Source organism: Trichechus manatus, unplaced genomic scaffold, assembly GCF_000243295.1.
Source record: "Trichechus manatus latirostris isolate Lorelei unplaced genomic scaffold, TriManLat1.0 scaffold00309, whole genome shotgun sequence".
In the NCBI taxonomy this organism is placed as follows: Eukaryota; Metazoa; Chordata; class Mammalia; order Sirenia; family Trichechidae; genus Trichechus; species Trichechus manatus.
This window is the reverse complement of record NW_004444245.1, coordinates 151,935-173,049: the sequence shown is the minus strand read 5'-3', so window position 1 is coordinate 173,049 and position 21,115 is coordinate 151,935. Positions and strand designations below refer to the sequence as shown.

The window sequence follows — 21,115 nt, the reverse complement described above, 5'->3', positions numbered from 1 at the left end:
CCTTCGCCTCCCTGTGCTGGCCGCCAGCTGCCAGCCCTCCATCCCTCCCTCCACAGTTATCCCCAGGCCAGGCCTGGCGGGGACCCTCCGGCTCCCATAGCGTCTCCTCTCCTCTGCTCCCACTCCCCATCTTCTGCCGGCCTCAGGGAGGGCTCCTCACAGACCCTCAGCCCAGCCCTCCCCGCGGCGCCTGCAGCACTCTGGGGACAGCTGCTGGCACCCACTTGGGTGAGGCTCCGTGGGTGGGACTGCCTCCTCCCCCCTCCCCAGGGCACTTAGCACCGGGCGGGAAATTCCTGGCTGTAGCCTGACTGGTTGTCCAGGAAGCTCCTCTCTGAGCAGTGTCCCTGTCACGGCCACCTCCCTCCCTTCGAGCTCAGGAACAGGCATGACTGGTGCAGCGGCTGCCTCCCTGAGCTCAGGCCTCTGGCCCGGGGCCTCCGGGGACTTCCTGGAAGGGGGTGGGTGAGGGGGCTTTGCCTGAGACACTTGCGCCCCCCAGCCCGCAGCCCACCCTCGTGGCCAGCCTCACCATCTGCTCTGCCCACTTGGCCCTGCCCCCGGCACCTTCTGCCTCTGTGTCCCCAAATTCCCTGGGTGGGCTCTCAAAACGAGAAGCCTGAGGCGCCCCCACCTGCTGTCCCGTGAGGTGAGAAGGCAGGCAGGTGTGTGGTCACCACTGTGCGGGTACGCCGACAGCCTCAGGGGCCCAGGGCCTGTGAGGGCCCACAGCACCAGGCTGGGCCTGCAGTGCCCCCCCCACACCGAGTGCCGGCGTGCCTCACCTGGGATGAGGCTGCTAGGAGGATGTCTACCTCCTGGGCCAGGGCTGCTGTGGGGGCGGGGGGGCTGGCTGGTGATACCCTGCTGGGTCCGGGGAGCCCCCAAGCTTCCAGCCTCACCCCACATGCTCCCTGCAGGCCACCCGCTTGGAGCCCCCACATGGCCATTTGTAGGTGGCTGGGGGCTTGAGTGGAAACCCTGGTGGCTCAATGGTTAAGAGCTACAGCTGCTAACCAAAAGGTTGGCAGTTCTAATCCACCAGGCGCTCCTTGGAAACACTATGGGGTAGTTCTACTGTGTCCTATAGAGTTGCTATGAGTTGGAATCAACTGGATGGCAACGGGTTTGGTTTTGGTTTTTGGGAGCCCTGGTGGCGTAGTGGTTAAGAGCTATGGCTGCTAACCAAAAGGTCAGCAGTTTGAATCCACCAGTCGCTTCTTGGCAACCCTATGGGGCTAGGAGTCAGAATAGACGCCACGGCAACGGGTTTTTGTTTGAGGTCTTCGGCGTGCAGGCAGGATGCGGCTCTTGTGCCTCAGCTTGGTGGGTGGACGGGTCTCCGGGCTCAGCCATCTGCCCTCCCATCTTGACTGCCTGTTCCCGGGCTCGCACTGCTCGTCCATCCGCCTGCCTGTCATCTGTCCAGCACCTGGGAAGAAACTGCTCAATTCTGCATCCCTCCTTCCCTCTTGGCTTGTTACACACGATGGGTCATTGCACCCTTGATGACAGATACCATCTCTGTTCTGGTGGAAGATGAGCCCTCGAGGTGGGTGAATCACCCCAGGCCACCCTCGTCACTGGGTGACGCTAGAGTGTGCCCCCTCCCCTTCACAGACAGCACGAGATATGTAGGTGCCCCCTCACTCCTGAGCCCCCTTCAGCCTGATGCCCCATGACAGGAGAAACTGAGGCCCGGGAAGGTGGAGCTGGGCAGAGGGCACGGCCTCCCTGGAGGCTCGTGTTTCCTTCTGTCCCTGTGACGACACGTTCCTGCACCCACGGTGGTATGTGTCGGGAGCCCGTGTGGCCCGGGAGCCAGCTCCTTGCTTTGTAGATACGGGGTGTGTGTGCCCCAGTGGCTATGAGCAAGCAAGGGAGTGAGCCAGTGAGGGGGCGGCGAGCCGGCCACACTGGTCCTGCGGCCGTTGCCCAACAGGCAGCTGGGGGCGGGCCTCGGCCGTTGATTAAAGGCTGCCTGCAGCAGCCTGCAGGTCACAGGTGCTCAGCAGCCCAGAAGCCGGCCGGCACCCACCCCAGGTAAGCCAGGACAGGCCACCCCGAGCTCGAGCCTGGAGACGGCAGCGGCAAGGTTGGGGCTGGCCCCTGGAGGCCGGGGAAAAGGCAGGGGAGGCCGAGCACCAGGGAGGGCCAGAGTCACAGTCACTCTCTTGGGCCCTAGCCCCAGGGATGGAGAGGCAGGGTCCAGGCCTGAAGCTCCCAGCCAAGCCTCTCAGTGAAGGTAGCATTCCCAGGGCTGCACCAGCGTGGGGGCCCTGAAGCAGGGTGGGCGCCAAGCAAGAGGCAGAGGGCTCTAGTGTCTGTGCAAGTCAGGCCTGCCTTCTGCTGTTGGTAAGGGCCCCTGGGGACGGAGTGGGGCCGGTGACCAGCCTCTGAGAGGTCCCGTCCCGGACAGAAGTAACAGGTCCCCACCAAAAGCGCCATTGTGTCGGCTGCGTGTGCCAGGCCCTGGCGTCTCCGTCTCTTTTGCTCCGGCAGCTTTAGGCCACCCTGTCCCCGTAAGCTAATCGCCATGTCTGAGGCACCCCGGGCTGAGACCTTTGTCTTCATGGACCTGGAAGCCACCGGGCTCCCGGATGTGGATCCTGAGATTGCTGAGATATCCCTGTTTGCCGTCCACCGCTCTTCCCTGGAGAACCCAGAGCTCGACGAGGTGGGCGCCCCTGTGCTGCCCCGGGTCCTGGACAAGCTCACCCTATGCATGAGCCCGGCGCGCCCCTTCACCGCCAAGGCCAGCGAGATCACGGGCCTGAGCAGCGAGGGCCTGGCGCAGTGCCGGAAGGCCGGCTTCGATGGCGCAGTGGTGCGGACGCTGCAGGCTTTCCTGAGCCGCCAGGAGGGCCCCCTCTGCCTTGTGGCCCACAACGGCTTCGATTACGACTTCCCCCTGCTTTGCACAGAGCTGCAGCGCCTGGGCGCCCACCTGCCCCCGGACACTGTCTGCCTGGACACGCTGCCCGCGCTTCGGGGCCTGGACCGCGCTCACAGCCATGGCACCCGGGCCCAGGGCCGCAAGGGCTATAGTCTGGGCAGCCTCTTCCGCCGCTACTTCCAGGCTGAGCCGAGCGCTGCCCACTCGGCCGAGGGCGACGTGCACACGCTGCTCATGGTCTTCCTGCACCGCGCGGCTGAGCTGCTCGCCTGGGCCGACGAGCAGGCCCGCAGCTGGGCCCACATCGAGCCCATGTACGCCCCACCTGAGGTCCCAAGCCCCGAGGCCTGAGCGGCTGGCACCCTGGCGCACGAGAGCCAACTCCCCGCGCCTGGACCAGCCTGCGAGCCCTTCGCAACCCCGGCCGGCCTTGACACTTGACTCGCTGGGTGGCCGACACCAAGCCCCTCATCTGGCTCTTCTGGCTGGGCAGCCCAGGCTCCCCCCGGGCCCTAGAGCCTTCTTCCCACCCTACTCCACGCCCGTTCCCCTGGCCGGCCTGGGTACTCGGGTGACTTGGCCGCGGTGTTTTGGGTCTCCCACCTCTCACTCTGTCTCAATAAACATGGCAACCGACTCCCGCCTCACTGCCCTGTGCCCCAGCAGCACCCGGTCGCTGCCCCCATTCTATCCCTGTGGTCAGCTCGGGGCAGAGTGGGGAGACCAGGGCCTGGGTGGTCCTGAGCCACAGGCCACCGGCCTGGCAGCCTCCCACCAGCGCCTCTCCCGTCTCCTCAAGGTGGGCCCAAGTCTGTGCCCGGGGAGGAGGCGAAAGAGGGAGCTGCCCACACGGGCACACAGCTCCGCCCCAGCTCGTTGGCTCCACCTGGAAGGCCCGGCCCTCGCTGGAGAACAGCGCGGTGCCCGGCAGCCCTGGTGTGCTCATGAAGAGGGAGTCCCCACCCACCCTGTGCAGGCACACACGTCACAGGGCCCTCAAAGGTATAAACTGGGCGACGGGAGTGTCCCGGGGTGCAGGGTGCTGTGGAGGAGCCAAGGAGAGATAGGCGGCCGCATGGGAAGGCCAGACCCAGGTAGGGGTCCGTCCTGGGCCTCATCTCCCTCCCGAGTGGCCCTGGCCAGACCTTTGGAAGCTGGGACCTGCTCGTGGTGCCCCATCTGGAGGTGCTGCTGGCCTCGTGGGAGGCGGACCGGGGGAGGAGGGGGTAGAGGGGGTGGGGTGGCCACTCCTGCAGAGTGACTCTTGGCAAAGGCCCGAACCAGCTGGGCCCGTTCAGGGAATCCTAAGTAGGTCACGATGACGAGCAGCTTAGATGTGCCAGTTGGCGGGAGGATGAGGGCTCGGGGCCGCCAGCGGTGCTGAGCAGGGTTTCTGTCAATCAGACGATGTGCACCATGGATGGGATGGCGGCTAAGGGCAGAATGACGGAGCTGGGGGAGGGAGGGCCCGAAGAGGGCTAGCTGGGGAGCCTGGCCAGTGCCCAGAAGGTCTGTGCCCTTGCCCAGCTTCCCGAGGAGGGCTGCTTGGGTCCCCGCCCTGGGAGCGCGCCCACGTGGCTAGGGCTAGCTGAGCAGGGGTGGGGCCTCAGGCCAGGACCCTGCACCAGACAGGAGCAGAAAGAGTGGGGGACAGCCAGGAGGATGGCAACTACCTGCCTCTGGCTGGGTTCCCAGCAAGAACGGGAGCCTTGGCCAGCAGGTGAGGCCTTTGAAACCCTGGCCTGGCCACCAACTCTCTGGGGGGGGGGGGGCGGTGGCACCAACTGGGTCCCTTCCGCCTTGGCAGCCGGGCTCAGACGGACAGGTGGATGGCCTCAACAGCCAACTTGTGGCCTTTCTGGGCCCAGGTGCTGCTCCTCACCCCTCTGGGCTCCCCAGGCTCCATGGTGGCCTGAGCTCAGTCACCTTCCTGAGTCCATGCCCTGACTGGGCAGGCCAAGCACTGCTGAGGAATGTTTGACAGTGGCTTTGCGGGAAAAGAAATGTGTGTCTTAAGTCAGTCTCTTTTGAGATACGAGCGAGTCAGAGAAGCAAGTCAGAGAAGCAGAGACAGGGGAAGAGAAGCTCAAAGAGACAAGGACCTTCCCCCAGAGCCGACACAGAGAGAAAGCCTTTCCCTGGAGCTGGCAGCCTGAATTCAGACTTCTAGCCTCCTAGACTGTGAGAGAATAAATTTCTGTTCGTTAAAGCTGTCCACTTGTGGTATTTCTGTTACAGCAGCACTAGATAACTAAGACAGTTGCATTTAACAATTTGCTTGTAAAATTCCTGAAAATTTAACACCTATTCCCAAAAACCAAACCAAAACCTTTGCCATCTAGTCGATTCAACTCATAGCGACCCTACAGGACAGAGTAGAATGGGCTAAACTTAAAAGACAGACCATACTAAGTGTTGGCAAGGATATATGACTGGTGGGAAAGTAAAATGGTACCAACAGTTGGGAAAAGTTTGGCAGTGTCTTAAAAGTTAAACATATAGCTACCATATCATCCATCTATTACACCGTTCAGTCTTTACCCAAGAGAAATGAATTCACACGTCCACACAAAGACCCGTCCGCGAACGTTCAGGCAGCTTTATTCGAGTAATAGCCCTGTGTGGTCCCGCCATCTTGCAGGCTCGTGCTCAGTCAGAAAACGGAATGAACTGTTGATACCCGCAAAGACTTGGGTGGGTCTCAGCAATTATGCTGAGTGAAGGCAGCCAGACACGGAAGAGCTGCAATTTGTCCCTGAGCTCCCTGAGCTCGTTCCTGGCCGGCCACCTGCCTCTCATCAAGATGCATTGCCAACGGACAGGCCACATCAGGCCATGAGGGGCGTCGGCCAATGGGGACACAGCTGTGATCACGAGAGCGTACCTGGGGGACGTAAATCAATTGAAAACGGAATTATCCGTGGAGAAGGACAGATAATGGAATAAAAGGCCATGAGCATTGCCAGTGTGTCTTTGTGTAGGAGACTATGTGACAAGGACAAAGTCTGAATCAGGTCGTGCGCAGCCCAGAGCAGAAAGCTGGAGAGATGAAATGGCTGCCCGGGTGGAAACAGCTGGATGGTTTCAGGTTTCGCAAGTAAAGAATTCAGCCCACAGGGCCAGTGTGCCGAGGTTCACGGGAAGGCTCCTCCCCTCGCCCACAGCGCTGGCAGCATCACCGTGACCTGGCTTTCCGGCGCCTCGGCTCGTGTGCATGCAAAATCCCCCGCACACCTCCACGTGCAGCCCCACGAGCACACACTCCACCCCATCCCCACACGCACACCTGCGTTCACACATGAGCATACACCCCCTACTCCCACCCACTCACACAGTCCCCACACACGCGCCCCTCCACTTCCACCGCACCACATCCTCCCACCCCCCACTTACACCCGTCTCTCACACCCACTCACGCAACCCCCACAAACAGCCGTGACTCACATGCACTCACTTATGCGAATGTGCCATACACTCGCACCCCCACACTGTGCCCCCCACATTCATTCCCTGACACAAACACCACCACACCCCCTCACCCTATTCATACACACACCTCATTCACACACTCACGCATGATTTTGCATACGTGGGATCTTATTAGATGTGAATTTAAAAAACTCATAAACACCTTTTTGTTTAAGACTGTTTTTATAGTCAATGCCCTGTAGGTGTTCAGATGTATTGACATAATTTTTTCTGTTTCTGCAGCATCTGTATGCTAATTGTGTATAGTTGGGTTACTTCTCTCCTTTTTCCTTAACAAGGATTGTTTGATACATTTCATTGGTCTTTTCAAAGAAGAAAACCAGGAATTTGCTTTAGCTTCTCTCCTCAGTGGCGTCGCTAGGGTTGGTGTCACCTCCCCCCCGTGCTAATTACCACAATATTGTAGTTAAATGCCAGAAAATTTGACAAAATCAGCCACTATAAAAACACCGCCGGCTACGCAAACAACATCACATGCTTGTAGCGCGTGCAGAAGAAGCCACGTGATTCGAAGCGTCATTGTAATTAGGTAATAATGACAGCTCTGCCTGGAGCGCGTTAGAAGGTTTGGAAGGTAAATTAGCACAGGGTTTTGGCCTTGCAGGTATATTGATCCATGTAAGCTGGGCTTACGAAAAATGTCGTTGTTATAACCACGGGGATATTTTCATAAAACAGAAATTTCTGCTGAAATACTGCACAAAAATTTTATCGACAGTCATTTTGGTGTCACCCCCCCCCTCTGGCAGTGTCACCCTGGTGACGCCACTGTCTCTTTTTTTTTCCTGCTTCATTAACTTTAGCTTTTATCTTTATTCATTTCACCTGCCTATTTTCTTTTGCTTTCTTTTTTTTCAAATTTCTTAAGATGCAGACTAGCTTCCTCTGTCATCTGCCTTTTTGGATAATTAAGGCACTCACGCAAAGGCCGTTGAGTTGGCTGTGACTCATGGCAACCCCAGTTACAACAGAAGGAAATGTCACGCAGTCTCATGCCATCTTTATGATAGCTGGTCTGCTTGAGTCCATTGTTGAGGCCCCTGTGTATTTTGAGTGCCTTCCAACCGAGGGGGCTCATTTTCCAGCACTGTATTGGACAATATTCTGTTGTGATCCATAAAGTTTTCATTGGCTAATTTTCAGAAGTAGATTGCCAGGCCTTTCTTCCTGGTCTATCTTAGTCTGGAAGCTCTGCTGAAACCTGTCCACCATGAGTGCCCCTGCTGGTATTTGAAATACTGATGGCACAGCTTCCAGCATCACAGCCACATGCAAGCCACCACAGTACGACAAACTGACAGACGGGTGGTGGTGTTACTTTATAGACAGTTGGTAATTTCACTTTTGATTTCTTCCTTGATCTAATTGCATAGTAGAGTTCGTCTTAATTGCTGGCTACTTAAGAGTTTGTACCATTTTCTATGATGATTTCGAATTGCATAGAATACAAATCTGAGGATGTGCTATTTAAAATATCTTTTCGAATTAAGATTGTCTGGGGGCCGCACGCATAAATAACTTTTGTAAATGTTCCACAGACTGAAGTCTTTCTCGTTTTCACTTGTTTGGCATCTGCTACATCTGTCCAATTCTCTGATGTTATTCCAATCTTCCACAAGACTTGCACGCCTAGCGGTTCGTCTGTATATGTTTCGTTGCCGTGTCCCCGCTCACATCTTGAAGATATCACACCGTCTTTGTTCTCTGGGCTTTTTCACAGAGTACCTGCCCAGCCACGCCGTGGGCGTCCGCCTAGACTTACCTGCAGTTCACAAGGCTGACCCCACCACGGCTTCCTCTGTCTCCATGTTCTCTTTCCCGGTGTCTGCATTGTGTCTCAGCTGTTGTTTGGCCAGATTCCTTTTTCTAGGAGTTTTTCTTCCAGTAGATAAGATTTTCTGAATTCTTGCTTTTCCTTCCCCTACTGGTCAGCCAACGTTCCCCAGCTTCCAGCTTCCAGAGTTGCGCAGAGAGGCTGGGCTGCTCTGAATTCTTTTTTGTTTGGAAGCTTCTCAGATGTTCGTTCTGCTTAGTCTAGGAGCTCTGGGAATTTTTTTCCAGGAAATGCTCAGGTGTGTGGCAATCCGGTTTGGAACATGATGGGCCCTTTCAATCTGTAGGCGAGGGGCCTTTGCCATCTAAGGCGGTTTTCCACAATCATTTGTTAACTTCCTCCCTGACTGGGCTCCGTGCTGTGCTCTGGGGCGGCATCCCAGGTGCCTCTCTTGTCAGCAGTCCTCGCTGTCCCGGGTGAGGCCCCAGCCTCCGAGCAGTGAGGCCCCTGCCTGCCTGGGGGCCGGGGGGCCGGGGAGGCCAGGAGGGCGGTCAGCGAGCCGAGCCAGGGGCCACACTCTGTGTCCTCCCGCTGCGGCCCCTCCCTCCAGACTCCTCCCCACAAAGCCTGAGACAGGTGCTTAGTGAAGAAGCTCTGTCACACCCGCGCTCCCTGGTACACTCAGCTACCAGGCAGCCCTCAGCGGCAAGCAGGTAAATGCCGCTCAGAGCCAGGTGGCTAGATTCTGAGGGAGAGGGGAGCTTATACTGTAGACGTGGCTCCCAGAGAACGCTCCGGGCCCCGAACGCTGCCTGGAGGCTCCTGTGCCTTTCAGACCATCTACAGACATCCCGCGGGGCCGGAGGAAGCCTCCCCAGTGCTGCCTGCCCCATGGGATCCTTCCAAGAGACGAGGGAGAACGGCTCTTCCCTTTTGGCAGTAGGGAAAGTTCTAAAACGTCAAATTTGCCCTTCAGCCTGCCAGTCAGGACCACTTGGAGGGAGCCTGGGGCCCTCTGCTGGGCCTCTCTTGCTCCCTCTTCCCCTCCAGAGCCTGGGCTGTGTGGGCGCCACGGAGGGAGTGGAGAGGACAAGTCGCTGTTAGTTGCCATGGTGACCCCACGTGAGTCAGAGTGGAACTGCTCCATAGAGTTTTCTTTCTTTCTTTTTCTAAAAATAATTTATTTTATTTTTATGGTTGTTGCGAATATGTGCAGCAGAACATACACCAGTTCAACAGTTTCTACATGTACAATTCAGTGACATTGATGACATTCTTCGGGGTGTAATTGGCAACCATTCTCACCCTCCTTTTCTGGGCCGTTCCTCCCCCATTAACATAAACTCCCTGCCCCCTAAGTTTCCTATCTAATCTTTCGAGTTGCTGTTGTCGATTTGATCCCATAGAGATAGATCTTAAAAGAGCACAATGCTCAAGGCAGACATTCTTTACTAGTTAAGCTAAACTGTTGTTCGGTTTAAGCAGACTTCAGGGGATATTTTTGGTTTAAGGTTTAAAGGTTATCTCAGGGCAATAGTTTCAGGGGTTCTTCCAGCCTCCATGGCTCCAGGAAGTCTGGAGCCACGAGACTGTGAAATTCTGTTTTGCATTTTCCCCCCACCGTTGGGGCCGTGATCTTAGTGGAAGCAGATCGCCCACCAGGCCTTTCTTTCACAGTGCTACTGGGTGGGTTCGAGCACAAACCGATTGTGCCACCCAGGGATGGCAAAGGGAGGAGGCCAATCCAGGCCCCACCTTCCAGGGCCCAGCGTTCAGATACCAGCCCCCCACCCCCTTACTTGGAGCTTCAGGGCAGTTTCCAGGTTTGGGAGCAAATCTCCCCACGGCAACCCGCACATGATCTGCTCCAAGCTGGCGGCTTCCTCCTCTCAGCCCTCAGCCTTCTCACCTGGGGCAGCCACTTCTCTCCTAAGACACTCCCCTCCTGGGGATGCCTCCTGGATGCCCCCCTCCTCCTCTCTTTGCGGTGTCCCCCAGAGTTCCCACCCCCCACAAGCTTGCTTCTCCACACTCCACTCTCTTCCGGCAGAGCTCCACTATGACCAGACTTAGCAGTCATGTGGACATGGAAAATTCCCAAATCCCCTTTCCTCAGTCCTGTTCCCTCACCTGAGAGCTGCTCCCAGCTTTCCACTCTGCAGAGGAAATTGCCAGGGGGATGTCATAGAGGCTGAAGGGGCGAAACACCCACCCACCAAGCTCAAGCATTTAACAAATACAACCTCCTTATGAAAGCAGCCTCCCAACGAGGTTAAACCATTCTCCACTCTTGGGCCCCCTGGTGGCTGTGTTGCTGGAAAGGGGAGCGGAGACTTAGGCTTCCCACTTTGTGCCTCTTCAGTGAATGACCCTGGAGATGTCTTCCCACTGTGGACTGTCTGGTGCTGACCAAGGTGCAGGTGCTACCTGGAGGGAGGTCGCCCCATGGTCAGTCCACTGGTGGGCTTCTCGTCCCGTGGGTAGAGATGGGAGATTTGAGACAGAGAGAGAAGGTGGAGGGAGTGATGTGGCCACAGCCAATAAACACCAGGAACCAACAGGAGCTGGAAAAGGCAAGGAAGGATCGTCCTCTAGAGCCTCCAGGGGGAGCGCAGCCCTACTGACGCCTTGATTTTGGACTTCCGGTTTCCAGGACCTTTACACTTGCGGTGCTCTCCAACTGTACTGCTTAGTCAGGTCCCTGCTCAAATGTCCCCATAAGAGACGGCCTCTGACTCCCTCTCCCCTGCTTATTGTCTATCCACCCCTCCCCTGCGTTCACATCTGCACCGGAAGAAGGCCAACTCGGGGAGGGCGGGACTTAGGTCTCACCAGCCCAGAGCGTCCCCCAGTAGGGAACGGATGGATGGGTTTGCGTTTTGTGGTTATCACAACTTGGAGATGTGACTCCTGCCAGCTGTACAGAAAGGAAACTGAGGCATGTGCCATCAGATGAGGCCAATTGCTAATGAGGGGGACGAAAACGCTGCTGGCACTGCCCCAGGCTTCCCACCCCGGGCTCATGGCAAGTCCACAGCTGAGAACCTAGACCGGGCGGGCAGCAGAGGGTTTTCAATTGAAAAGCGTATTTAGCAGGGTTTTTTTCTTTTTTTTTAGTAAAATCCTTTTCAGAAAATTAAATCTACCTTGATGTGGTTTTATTGCTGAATATGGTAAACTCCAAGAATCAAAAATGGACCCCATCAGGGAAAACCAGATGGACTCCCTCTAGTTTGGGGAGCAGATCAGTATTTGCAGGGATGGGTGGGGCAGGGAAGGGCAGACAGTAGGGATTGCCAAGGGGCACAAGGAAACTTATGGGGGTGATGGATCCGTACGTTCACTATCTTGATTGTGGTGATGGTTTCACAGGGGTATACATATGTCAAAACCCAGCCAGTTGTACATTTTGAATAGGTGCGATTAACTACAAAACAATTATACCTCAATAACGTAAACTCATAGCTATGAGTTGGAATCAACTTGATGGCAATGGGGTTTTTTTTAAAATGTTGTGAATCCACAGAAGACCTTTGTTTCCTGCATGAATGTTCCCCAGGTTGCGGAAAAGGATGAAATCAGCTCCAGATACCATAACAAAAAAAAAAAAAAAAAAACAATCAAACCCAAACTTGTTGCTGTTGAGTCATTTCCAACTTACAGCGACACTGTAGGACAGAGCAGAACTGCCTTGTAGGGTTTCCAAGGAGCGGCTGGTGGATTTCAACCGCCAACCTTTGGGTTAGCAGCTCAGTTCTTAACAGGGTTTTTCTTTTGGTGTTATCAGTTAACCCTTCTGTACTCATGGGTACCTCTAGGGACCAAGTCCTTTTTCAGCCTCTGAAGATTTGTTGGGAAGCTGCTGCGCCCTGACAGTGCGTGCTGCCCGCAAGGCAGGAGCCTTATGACTGTTTGAAACCAAAGAAATGGGTGTGTGCTGCAAATTACTGTTTTTATGGGGTATTGTATGAGGTGTCTGAATTTTTGGTAGGAAAAATAGAAAGTTGAAGATTTTTGTTTACACATACGTACCAATAGACCCTGGTGGATACTCTGGGGTATAATTAGTAGTATTTCATAGGTACCACTAAACATTTAGGGTAGGCTTGTGGGAGGGGGCAAGAAAAAAAATCCATACTACCTACCAAAAATTTCAGACACACTCAATGATTCAGCATGCTTCCATTAATGAAAACACATGGTATCAACAAAAAATCCAAAGCAGAAAATAATTGGTTCAGGAAAGGGTTATGTTAATGAGGTCATACCAGAGTAGGGTGGGTCCTAATCCTCATCCTTCTGAGTGGTGTCTCATAAAGGGGAGAACAGACACGAACACAGAGTCACACACAGGGGAAGGCATCACGTGACAATCTGCAGGCAGCAAAGGGATGCCAAGGACTGCCGGGAGCCACCAGAAGCTAGGAGGGAGGCCTAGAACAGGACCTCTCTCAGGACCCTCAGAAGGAATCCACATGGCTGATACCCTAACTTGGACTTCTGGTGGTGACATAATAAACGTCTGTTGTTTAAAGCTACCCTGACTGCCTTTCTCTGTGAGCCTGTTCAATGAGGGCACGGAGCACTTAGCAGAATCCTCGCATCCGCACCAACCTCTAAGCCGACTCTCTTAGTTTAAACCATCAGAAAAGCTCCTCTCTCCTAGAGGGCCCATTTCCAGACCGACAGTTTTACCCTGTCCTTATTTGTCTGCAGCCAAAGTACATGAGAACATTCACATTTCACAGTTACTTCACTCATGATGATTCACCAGGCAGATACCACCACAGCATTTAAATGGCTTCTTGAAAAGTGTCCGAAGGTACGAAGGTCAAATGGTCCAAACGCCCAGATGCACCAGAGCTCTTGGCGTGAGGGTGGAAAGCAGGCAAGACTTTTCCCTGTAGTCTAAACATTTACATTCTTGTTGTCCAACCAAAAGCAAGTGTGGGCCCTCATTCCAGTTCCCCACAAAGCAGCGGGAAGCCCAATTTGGAGGCACTTTTGAAATAAAATCACAAGTATCTTTTCCAACACTCACTGATTTTTATTCCATGTAATACCCATTCAGCTCACGTTGCATACCTGTTACTGGGACTAAAAGGAAACGATACTCATAATAGCGTTGTAGCAAACATCTAACGAAGAGCTAAATTAGGCCTCCACCACCCGCCACCTGTCTGTCAGTCTGTCGTACTGTGGAGACTGTGTGTTGCTGTGATGCTGGAAGCTATGCCACTGGTATTCAAACACCAGCAGGGTCACCCATGGTGGACGGGTTTCCGTGGAGCTTCTAGACTAAGACAGACTAGGAAGAAAGGCCTGGTGATCTACTTCTGAAAATCAGTCAACTGAAACCCTATAGCTCACAACAGAACATTGTCCAATATAGTGCTGGAAAATGAGCCCCGAGGTTGGAAGGCACTCAAAATACACAGCGGCCGCGACAGTGGACTTGAGCACACAAACGATCATGAAGACAGCACAGGACCGGGCAGTGTTTTGCTCTGCTGTACACAGGGTCGCCATGAGTCAATGGACAATGTTTCAATGCCATGGATCTCAGCGAGTATCTGGGACACGGAGGCTTTTCAGGGCACTCCCAAACTCAGACTGCTAGTCAACCTCGGGGGGCAGGTCCCAAGATGAAAAAAGGCACTTACATTAAAAATAAGTTCCCCACGTAGCGCAAATGGTTTGCACTTGACTGCTAACATAAAGGTTGGTGGTTTGATCCAACCCCGTGGTGCCACGGAAAAAAGGCCTGGCGATCCGCTGCCGTAAAGATTACAGCCAGGAAAACCCTATGAAGCACAGCTCTACTCTGTAACACATGGGGTTGCCATGAGTCAGAGTCAGCTCGATGGCAAGTAGCAACAACAATATTAAAAGTAGATTTAGCTTATAAATGAAAACAAGTAGAGTTAAATTATCTTTGGGAGACCCAACTCTTCTTTACCAAAGCTGGTTACTGCTTGGCCCTATGGGAACGCCATCGTTCACTTACTGGAGCCACAGAAACGAACACTGGAGAGCACCAACTTGGCCTCTTTTGGGTTTGCATTGTGTAGCAATTGTTTTCCCAATCCTGATCAGGCCGCACGAGGCAGTAGCCCGAGCTCGTGGCCTCCTGCCAGTGTCACCTGCCCTGAATCTGTCTGCTCCTCAGAAAAATGCAAATTCCCAATGATCTCACCGCGGATTTCGAAGACATGTTCGTAATGCTTAGTATTCTATGGGAAAAATCGAAAATGTCGATACTTCGACTTGCTCAAGGTGAGGCTGGAGTGGACTGTGGTACAGACCCTGAATCCCCACCCCTATCCATGAGGCTGGCCCTCTGCAAGGCACTAGGGCCCTCCCTGGGCCATTGCGTCACAGCTCACACGCAGGGACCTCTTACAGGAGGTCCTTTCATTAGAATGACAATAGTCATGTAGCCCGCACTTTCTAAGTGCAGGGACTGTTCTTGGCACAGAGACTACAAAGGCAGACATGACATTCAGTTTCAGGGTTACCGACAAGAAGGCAACTATAGGACAAGGGGATAGAGACCCATGGAAAGAGGTTAAGCGTGAAGAGCAAATTACAAGGACTCTAGAATTTTCTACAGTTGACAACTGTGCGAAATCATTTTATATACATCTCACTTCTGGAGGCGCCTTAGTGATTGGCGTTCTCAGCAGCATCCTTAGAAGGAACCCTGTATGTTGTACCTTATTCTTAGAAGTCCTGACGGACGTTGTCTTTGAACCTGGGAAAGGGCTGGCTTGGCCATGGTCCCACACTCTTGGGGGAACCCATGGGTGGCCTCCATGGTGTTGACCACCTGCCTGCCCTCAGGCAGCCTGAAGGACAAAGCCTCGAGCCCAGCTCTCCCCTGGGAGTGGAGAGGGATCTGAGGAGGTAGGGAGCAGACCAAGTGAGCTGAGTGCCAAAGGGCAGAGCACGAGGCACAGCGTGGGTGGACCAGGACAGGGCTGGCCACAGCTTTCGCCCAGGTAAGTTCCCTAAGCCAGCAGTGATGTGACAGCTGAAGGGGCCCCTGGCTCCGTGGGGTTGAGGGTGAAGAGTGACTGGATTGTGTCATCGCGGGGAGAAGAGGGGCCAGGCTTGCTGCCACAGTCATGGGGTATCAGGCCTGCGGTGACCACCTTTCTCCCGCCTGAGTTTTTCTCAGAGTGGATAATATTTAAGGAGCAATTTCCTGATACTCTCATCTAGAAAAACATCTCCATTTTCAACCTACATTACACCTGAAAGCAAAAACATTCAAAGCAACCGACCCTCCAGTCTTTCAGGAACGTCATGGAAAGAGAGAGCCCAAGAGAGCTTCCCTGCAGGCACGCACCTTCTACTGCAGTGCGGGATGCAGCTCGGACGTCCGCCGGAGAGGGCGTTCCTTACCTATCTTGCTTCCCTCCTGACGGTCACAAGCAACAAGGGAGGCTGCTTGAAGGGGGTGCAGATACATTTGAAGTTTCAGGCACTGAGGGTGGGGAGCTGAGAGGCTGGGGAGCCTTCACTGGGGGGTGCTGGGAGGCAAGAGGCAGTGGGCCTGGGCTAGCAGGTGGGGCAGAGACCAAAGCCAGCAGGGTGGCAGTGGCAAACTGCCACTTGGCCATGTCTTGCCTGGAGCCCGCTCCTGCCAGGGACCAGAGCAAAAGAGTGCCTGTCTTGGGAGGAGAAAGGCAGAAAGGCCTTGTACCCACAGAAGGCTGGAGGTTTCAGGCACAAGGGCAAAGAGTGGACCACTGACGGCTCTGTACGAGCCCCCTGCCTGTACGCTGATGCCGCCTCAGGCACACGGGCCAGGCAGGTGGTGGATGTAGTCCAGGAGCACATTTGCCCACGTCTGTGTCCAGATCATTTCTTGGTTGATTTCACGATCAAACCACAACCTCCACTTATAGGCTTCTTCTACCTGAAAACGCTAACTCCTCCCAGAACTCAAGGTCACCGGACCCGCACACAGTATAACTCCGATGACAAATTAGGTCACACACGTGCACACACACACGCACACACACACACACTTGTGTGTACACGCACACCTGTGCATGCACACATGCACTTGTGCCCACACTATAGTACCCTGCCATCCGGCTTGCTGAAGAGTCTTCGTTGCAATTGCTGGGCCTCAGTTGTATCATTAAAGGCAGAGGCCCCTCGTCTTGGACCTAGCGCTCCCGGTCTGAGGCGGAGTCATTAGTGGAGGATAGCACAGCTTGGCATTTGGAGTCTTCTTGATGCTTATCATTCTGAGGATGAGGCTCTACCGTGCGCCTTTTTGGGGCAGGGGAGGCCCCAGTGCTTTGAGCGACACCTTTGCTGCCACTGCTACCCTCGAAAGGCTCCAGCCCACTGTGGGTGTTCTGGCGGTGGCTGCGTTTTGAATTCCCCTTGACGGGCTCCCGGCTGTGGTAGACGCGCTGGTGGTTCTCGAGGCTGGAGCGCCTGTGGAAGGCCTTTCTGCACTCCTCACACTTGTAGGGCCGCTCGGCTTGGTGGACTTGCTGATGATGTTCCAGAAGGGCCAACCTGTGCCGGAACGCCTTCCCACAATCTTGACACTTATGAGGTCCTTGGCCCTTGTGCACAGCCTGATGTTTGAAAAGGTTAGAGCGCCGGCCAAAGGCCTTCCCACATTCACTGCACTTATAGGGCCGCTCTCCACTGTGGGCCCTGCGGTGCTGGCTCAGCCCCGAGAGGCCCCGGAAGGCCTTGCCACACTCCTGACACTCGAAGGGCCGCTCGCCACTGTGCACGTGCTGGTGGTGGATGAGCTGGGACACGCCCTTGAAGGCCTTGCTGCACTGGCTGCATACGTAGGGCTTGTCACCGCGGTGTGTGCGCTGGTGCTCAATGAGGTTAGAGCTCCGGCTGAAGGCCTTGCCGCACTCATCACACTCATAGGGTCGCTCACCGCTGTGGATGCGCTGATGCTCCAGGAGTGTGAAGCTGCGCCGGAAGAGTTTCCCACACTCAGAGCAGGCAAAGGGCTTCTCGTCACTGTGGACAATTTGGTGTTTGACGAGGTTGGAGCTCCTAGTGAAGGTCTTCCCGCACTTGCTGCAGGCATAGGGCTTTTCTCCACTATGGATGCGCTCGTGCTCAAGGAGCGCAACGCTGCGCCGGAAGAGTTTTCCACACTCAGAGCAGGCAAAGGGCTTCTCAGTGCTGTGGATGATCTGGTGCTTGATGAGATTGGAGTTCCGGCTGAAAGAATTCCCACACTGCTGGCATACATGCCGTTTGTCTCTGCCTTTTGAATGCTTTTGTCTGGAGACCGGAGCTGGCCTAGAGCTGCCGCGGTTATTTCTCTGCACAGTGGCCTCTCTTGTGGCTGCTCTCCGCTGCTGAGTGAGGTTTGAGCGTCCCTCATTCTCAGAGCTGCCTTGGCCTTTCTCCCTGTGACGGTCACTTCTCCTGGGACGTGACCTCAGAGAACGCATGTGTTTCTGCTTAGGTTGAAGTGTTTTCTCCTGCAGTCTTCTCAGCTGACCCTCACTGCCACCCTGAAGACCAGCCCCAGGGAGTTCTTTTCTAGAATGTTGCTGCTTTGAAATCGATGTCATGCTCCTGTCACCTGTAAAGACAGTGAACACCAACCAATGTCACCCCCTCCCTGGGTCTCTATTCAGAGTCTTGTTCTCCATCTTCACTCTCACACCAGGTGAGGGTGGTAAGTGGCTGAGGAGAGATGAACCAGGAAATGAAGACATGGGGGAAGGAGCACGATGGTCACAGAGAAGAAAACTGTCAAGGAGGGCAGAGAAGACAGCGAAAGGGGAGGCAGTGGGAATGAGCTGGAAAGAATGGGGAGGGCAGGAAGACTGGGGACAGGAGGAGTTCTGGAAGATGTAACCATGAGGAGACAGCCAGAGGGAGGCTTCCCTTCACTTGGTACCTGGATGGGCACCTTGGAGGACTGAAACCTGCCACTGAATAGAACTCCCCACGTAGGTACCGCGCTCTCGTCTTTCAGTGTGACTCACCTCCAGAAATGCCTCCAGTCTCCATTCTGTCGGTGTTTGTTACCCAGGGTGCCTCCCCTCGCTCTAGCTGAGACACCAGGTGTGGCTTGGAAAATGAAAACCCTGTTTACGGGAAAGAATAAGGTCAGGACCGCTCTGGTTAAGGACAGAATTCCACCGGAACACAGGCCAGCCTTAGTCTCTTCAGGTAATAGAGGAGAAAGAACTCTCAGAAAGTGCCACCAGGCAAGTCCCTCAAAGAAAGCAAAGGATTCCTGAGAATACAGGGGCTGGGTGGGCACAGGGACTCTTAAGTGGGCAATGGTTTGGGCAGAGAGGACAGTGACGTTGTTATGAGACCTGCAAGGAGGAGGAAGCTTATGAGAAGTGGGCATCTGTGTTGACACCCCAAAGCAAAGAAGGCTGGAGAGTATCAGGGCACTGACAGCTATCCACCTCTGGTCAGAACCTGGGGGCTCCCTGTGCCCTGAAAGCTGAAGGACCCTGTCTTGTCATCAAGTGGAGCATGGGGGTCTCTGTTTCTTATACCAAACTCAACAGAAGATTCCAGAACTCCTCCAGAGTGTCCTAGTGGGCGGAGCCCGGCTCGCTCGGGATTTTACAGCCAGGTTGGCACGAGGACAATGTCCAGAGAGAGGAATGCATGACTGAGGTGGGGGCACATGCCTGGGAGACAGGGTTACTTTTCTCTTTAGCACCTACTACTCACCAGCTGCAGGAGGTGGGCCAAGTCCCTTAAGCTCTCTGAGCTTCGTTGCCCCGCCTGAAAATGCTACCTATTGCTTGAGTTTCTCAGTGTCTGCCCCGCCTGCCCCCGTGCTTCTGGCCCCGTCCTGCCCAGCCTCCAGTTCCTGAGCCTGGTCTCTGCTGTTTAATGGCCCCTTTCACCTTGTCATAAAGACGGGAGCCTGGTCCGTGTCAGGAGAGGGAAGGGAGAGCAGCTGCCTGGCTCCTTCGTGAATTTCTCCAGGCTTGAAAACCAAGGGCTCGAAGCAAGAAAAACCTGAAGCTAAGCTCTATAACATGATATGAATGTAAGATGTAACTTTGTAAAAATGAATTAAGACTCAAATACTGCATATAAATATTCGAGTATAATTTGCATCTATTTTTGGGTACAAAGACATTTAGTCAGCCAATGGTTTATGGGTTGAACTGTGTCTCCCAAAAAGATCTGTTGAAGTCCTAACCCCTGCACCTGTGAACGTGACCCTGTTTGAAGCTGTTATCAGTTAGGTCAACATGAGGTCCTACTGGAGTAAGGTGGGTCCTAATCCCATCTGAGTGGTGTCCTTTTAAAAGAGAAGGGACACATAGAGCCATACAGAGGAAGGATGGCCGTGTGAAGATACATCTACATACCAAGGAACACCAGGGGCTACCAGGAGCCGGGAGAGACAAGGCAGGATCCTCCCCTGGAGACTTCCGAGGGAGTGTGGTCCCACCAACACCTTGAATTCAGACTCCTAGCCTCCAGAACTGTCAGAGAACACATTTCTATTCCTCTGTCTACTTTGGGGCTTTGTTATGGCAGCCCTAGGAAACCAAACGTATGGAAATAAGTTTGATGGGAGTAATAACACTGAACTTGACATGCCCACACATCTACTAAGCATTTACCAAACAAGTGTCCAGTTGAGACAAAGGCTGGCCTACAAGGCATTGCTGGTCTGATGGAGGAGGGTTCATAGTAACCAACCAACGAGGAAACTCAGAAATAGATTGTGGGTGCAGAGCCAGAGTGGGGCGGGCCTGGTGTGTGTGTGTGTCCCTTACCCAGAGACACCAAATGGCTGTAGTTCTCCAGCATCACCCGCTTGTAGAAGATCCTTTGTCTGAGGTCCAGGAGCTTCCATTCCGTCTTCGTGAAGTACACAGCCACGTCCTCAAAAGACACTGGCACCTACAATAAGCCATTCAGTGGCCACAGGGAAATTAGCTCTGGGGGTCCCAGGATGCGCAGACAGCAAGCAAACGTGGCAGTGGGGGCTCAGCAGGCAGGGAAACAAGCAGCACTCTCTCAAAGAAAGGGGAGCTGATGGAAGTCAGGAAATCGAGTTTCTGGAAACAACACTAAGGGCACCGAGCTCGCCCCCAGTGGGATAGGCAGAGTCTGGGAGGCAGCAGATGGAGACTGCTAAGGAGGAGTGCTGGGGGAGGCAGGGCGCCACCCAGAGGCAGGGAGCGCACTTACCTTGGGTCTGGCCGCCATGGTCAGGGCACGGAGGAGCTGAGGAAAGTGAGAAGGACGGGGCGTGAGAAGAGGCCAGCCTAGAGCAGCCGCTCGGTTTCACAAACTGCTGTTTAGTTTTTCTTGTCAAACGGTCCAAAGAAAAGTAGTGCTTTGGTGACAGAGTAAGAAGGAGCGGGAGCAAATGTTTGTGGAACATGTGTGCATGCAAGTGTGGTGTGTGTGTGAATGTGTGTGTGTGTGTATGTGTATGCTTGGTGTAGATGTGTGCATAAGGATCTGTGCGGGGACGTGTGTGGATGTGTGCATAAGGATGTGTGCGGGGATATGTGTGAATGTGTGTTTAGGGATGTGTGTGTAGATGTGTGTGTGGAGGTATACGTGTGTGGAGGCCTGGCGAGGGGGCCTGTGTGGAGGGAGTGTCTTTTTCCAGAGAGGCCCAAGGGTTCAGCACCCCGGGACATTCCACTGAGCACATGTCTGCCCACAATTTCTTCTCCAGGAGAGTCAATTGGCTCTTATGCTCCTGCAGCTTCACCAAGGGCTCTGGCCATACTTTCCCAGACCAAGTTTCTGTCCTCTCTTCTCACCTGCATCACTGGCAAGTTGAGCCAGTGTTATGGGTTGAATTGTGTCCCCCGAAAAGACATGTTGAAGTCCTGACCCCTGAACCTATGAATGTGACCTCGTTTGGAAATAGGGTCTTTGTAGATGTTATCAGGTGCCATGAAGCCATACCGGAGTAGGGTCCTGATCCCTTCTGAGTT

At 54.3% G+C, this 21,115-nt stretch overlaps 2 protein-coding genes across 2 annotated transcripts; one reads left to right on the top strand and one right to left on the bottom strand.

Annotated features, from left to right (window-relative positions):
• The first annotated feature begins 2,493 nt into the window (after window positions 1-2,493).
• On the top strand, window positions 2,494-3,247 carry TREX2 (three prime repair exonuclease 2). The gene has a single exon (XM_004390554.1). The coding sequence runs from the start codon at window positions 2,537-2,539 to the stop codon at window positions 3,245-3,247; it is 711 nt and encodes a 236-aa protein (XP_004390611.1). The 5' UTR covers window positions 2,494-2,536.
• A 13,092-nt stretch (window positions 3,248-16,339) lies between these two features.
• ZFP92 (ZFP92 zinc finger protein) lies at window positions 16,340-20,369 on the bottom strand. Its single transcript, XM_023725438.1, has 4 exons — window positions 20,352-20,369; window positions 19,934-20,060; window positions 18,158-18,259; window positions 16,340-17,748 (listed from the first exon to the last, which is right to left on the bottom strand). The coding sequence occupies exons 1-4, from the start codon at window positions 20,367-20,369 to the stop codon at window positions 16,340-16,342; spliced, it is 1,656 nt and encodes a 551-aa protein (XP_023581206.1).
• Between the last annotated feature and the right edge of the window lie 746 nt (window positions 20,370-21,115).

Bases quoted from the DNA above. Each gene is read 5' to 3' on its own strand.
- TREX2 (XM_004390554.1), top strand. From the start codon at position 2,537: ATGTCTGAGGCACCCCGGGCTGAGACCTTTGTCTTCATGGACCTGGAA.
- ZFP92 (XM_023725438.1), bottom strand. The intron at 18,260-19,933 runs GTAAGGGACACA...TCCCGTAAACAG, and splicing joins CAGCCATTTGGTGTCTCTGG to GGTTTTCATTTTCCAAGCCA. The intron at 17,749-18,157 runs GTGAGTCACACT...CTGTCTTTACAG, and splicing joins GACTGGAGGCATTTCTGGAG to GTGACAGGAGCATGACATCG.